The following is a 2,768-nucleotide window of genomic DNA, read 5'->3' as shown; positions in this document are numbered from 1 at the left end:
CACCCACCTCCATCTCCTCCATCCACCCGGCCAGATGCTGCAGATCCCCCAGCACTGCCTGCAGCTCCACGTGCAGCAGCAGCCTCTCCCTCCTCTCCTCCACCGACTTCCTCAGGACGTCCCACAGCCTCCCCACGTTCTTCCTCCTCTCCATCACCTTCCTCACGTCGTGATACCGCTCGGCTTCCAGCTCCGCCGCCACAGCGCCCAGCGCCTCCACGCGCCCTCCGTAGGCCGCCACGTCCGTCTCCATGGCCTCGTGCTTCCGGACCGCCGCCTCCACCGCCGCCACGTCCGACCCAAAGTGGTCCTGGGGGGCGGGGGGGAGTGGGGTGGCACTGGGGGGGAGTCTGGGGGTCCTGTGTCCCCATAGCAGGGACAGAGACGGCAGCGGGATGGGGTCTGGGGGCACCAGGATGGGGTTGGGGGTCCTGTGTCCCCACAGCACAGCCAGCAATGGCACTGGGATTATGGGGACACTGGGGTGGGTTCTGAGGGTCCCACATCCCTGTGGAGGTGACACTGCTGTCCCCATAACGAGTTCAGGTGGTTCCACACTCCACAGCCCTGCCCCACAGCTCTGCCCCACAACCCTGCCTCATAACCCTGCCCCCCAGCCCTGCCCCACACCCCGTGCCCCACCTGCCCCACGAGGCGCTGGTTGTCCCTCAGCCAGCTCTCCCTCATGGCCGCCTTCCTCTCGAATCTCGCCGCCAGCCTCTCCAGCTTCTCCTGCCGGATCAGCTCCGCTCTCAGCGCCACCTCGCGGCCGTGCTCAGCTTTCTCCAGGCGCTCCCAGGCCTGGGGGGGGGACACAGATAGGGGGGTGTGGGGTGGTTATGGGATAAAGAGGATGGTTATGGGGGGACGCACCGAGATACGGGGTTGTGGGATGGTTTGGGGTTATGGGGACACAGATATGGGTTGTGGGGTGCTTAGGGGTTATGGGGACACAGATATGGGGTTGGGTGGTTATGGGCTGACACGGATGCGGTGTTGTGGGCTGATAGGGTTATGGGCGTATAGGAATGTAGCAATATGGGGAGTTATGGGGACATTGAGCCTCTACGTGGTCACTGCGAGGATGCTGTGGGCCCTCTGTAGGTCTCAGCAGGTCTCTATGAGGAATCTGTAGGATTTCTATGGGGTCCCTGTGGGCCCCTATGGGTGTCTGGGGGGTCTCTGAAAGATCTCTATAGGTCTCCAAGTGTCCCTGTGGGTAGCTATGGGTTCCTGTGGGGCAGACGCACCCGGTTGATGTCAGCCAGCAGCGTTCCGTCGCGCGGCACAAAAACCTTCTGGTTGTTGGAGCGCATCCGGCTCTGAATGGTGAACAGCAGCACCTCCAGGTGACCCTTCTCGGTGAACCTGGGGGACAGGTGGCACTGGATGGCATCGAATGGCACCGGATTGCACCAACGTGGCATCATATGGCAGCAGGGCAGCACTGCGACGGCCCCAGTATGGCCACGCACCCCATACAACCCCACAGCACTCCACAGCGCCCCACATCTCCCCATAGCGCTCACTTGGGGGGTTTCTCCACGGTGCGGTAGGTGTTGAAGGCCTGCAGCTGGTTCTGCACGCCGCTCAGCCCCATAGATCCCCACTGGCGCTCGTTGAGGGCCATGATGGTGCGGTCAATCCAGCCCAGCAGCTCCGCCGCCATCGCCTCGTAGCGCTGCACCAAACGCTCCGCCAGCAGCGCAGCCTCCAGCACCTGCAATGCACCGCGGGGGCACCGCATCAGCACCACGGACAGCACCAGGTCAGCACTACAGTAACATGGACAGCGCTAGGCCAGCACCGAGGATAGCACCGAGTCAGCACCACGGACAGCGCCGGACCGGCACCACAGAGAGGTCCGCATCAGCACCACGGACAGCGCCCCAATCAGCACCACGGACAGCAACGCATTAGTGCAAACGACCGGCTCCATGTCAGCACCACGGACAGCGCCCCGATGTTGCCTTCCGTCCATCTTTCCATCCATCTGTCTGTCCTTCCATTCTTCCACCCACCCACCCACCCACCTTTCTGTCCTTCCATTCATCCTTCTGTCCATCCATCCTCCCATTTGTCCATCTGTCCATCTTCCTGCCTTTCTATCCATCCATCCGTTCATTCATTCATGCTTTCATCCATCCGTCTGTCCATCCATTCACTCATTCATCTGTCTGTCCGGCCATCCATTTGTTATTCCTTCCATCCATCCATCCATCCATCCATCCATCCATCCATCCATCCATCCATCCATCCTTCTGTCTTTCCATCCATCCATCCTTCTGTCTTTCCATCCATCCATCCTTCTGTCTTTCCATCCATCCATCCTTCTGTCTGTCCATCCATCCATTCACCCCTTCATCCATCTGTCTGTCCATCCATTCTTCCACCCACCCACCCACCCATCCTTCTGTCCATCCATCCATCCATCCCTCCATTCACCCATCCGTCCACTTCCCCGCCCATCCGTCCGTCCCTCCATCCTTCCCCGCCCCCGGGGCCCCCCCCCCCCCGGGGGGGGCGGGGGGGGTCGGTCGGTCCGTCCGTCCGTCCGTCCCACCTTCCCGATGCGTTTCCCCTCCACGGCCAGCGCTTTCATTTTGGAGAAGTAGTGATACAGCGTGGCCACGTACGTCATCACGGAGCGTTCGTCGGGCTGCTCCACGTTCACGTCTGCGCCGCCGCGTCACTGGGTGCAGCCACCCCAAAACCCCCCCCGGGACCCCCAAAATCCCCCCCAGGACCCCCCCTGGACCCTCCAAGAC

General features: G+C 61.9%; 1 protein-coding gene across 1 annotated transcript; it reads right to left on the bottom strand.

The window, feature by feature from the left end:
- Positions 1-7: 7 nt before the first annotated feature.
- On the bottom strand, positions 8-2,683 carry LOC122191176 (spectrin beta chain, non-erythrocytic 2-like; the record flags this gene model as incomplete). Its single annotated transcript, XM_042891384.1, has 5 exons — positions 2,564-2,683; positions 1,530-1,720; positions 1,251-1,368; positions 643-801; positions 8-310 (listed from the first exon to the last, which is right to left on the bottom strand). Coding segments are annotated over exons 1-5 (849 nt in total), but the record flags the coding sequence as incomplete, so codon positions are not given.
- Positions 2,684-2,768: the final 85 nt, after the last annotated feature.

Source organism: Lagopus leucura, unplaced genomic scaffold (genome assembly GCF_019238085.1).
Source record: "Lagopus leucura isolate 7727_CA_CO unplaced genomic scaffold, USGS_WTPT01 31155-0_obj-0_obj, whole genome shotgun sequence".
NCBI classification, from domain to species: Eukaryota; Metazoa; Chordata; class Aves; order Galliformes; family Phasianidae; genus Lagopus; species Lagopus leucura.
The sequence above is the reverse complement of the archived record's forward strand: the minus strand, read 5'-3'. Positions and strand labels throughout refer to the sequence as shown.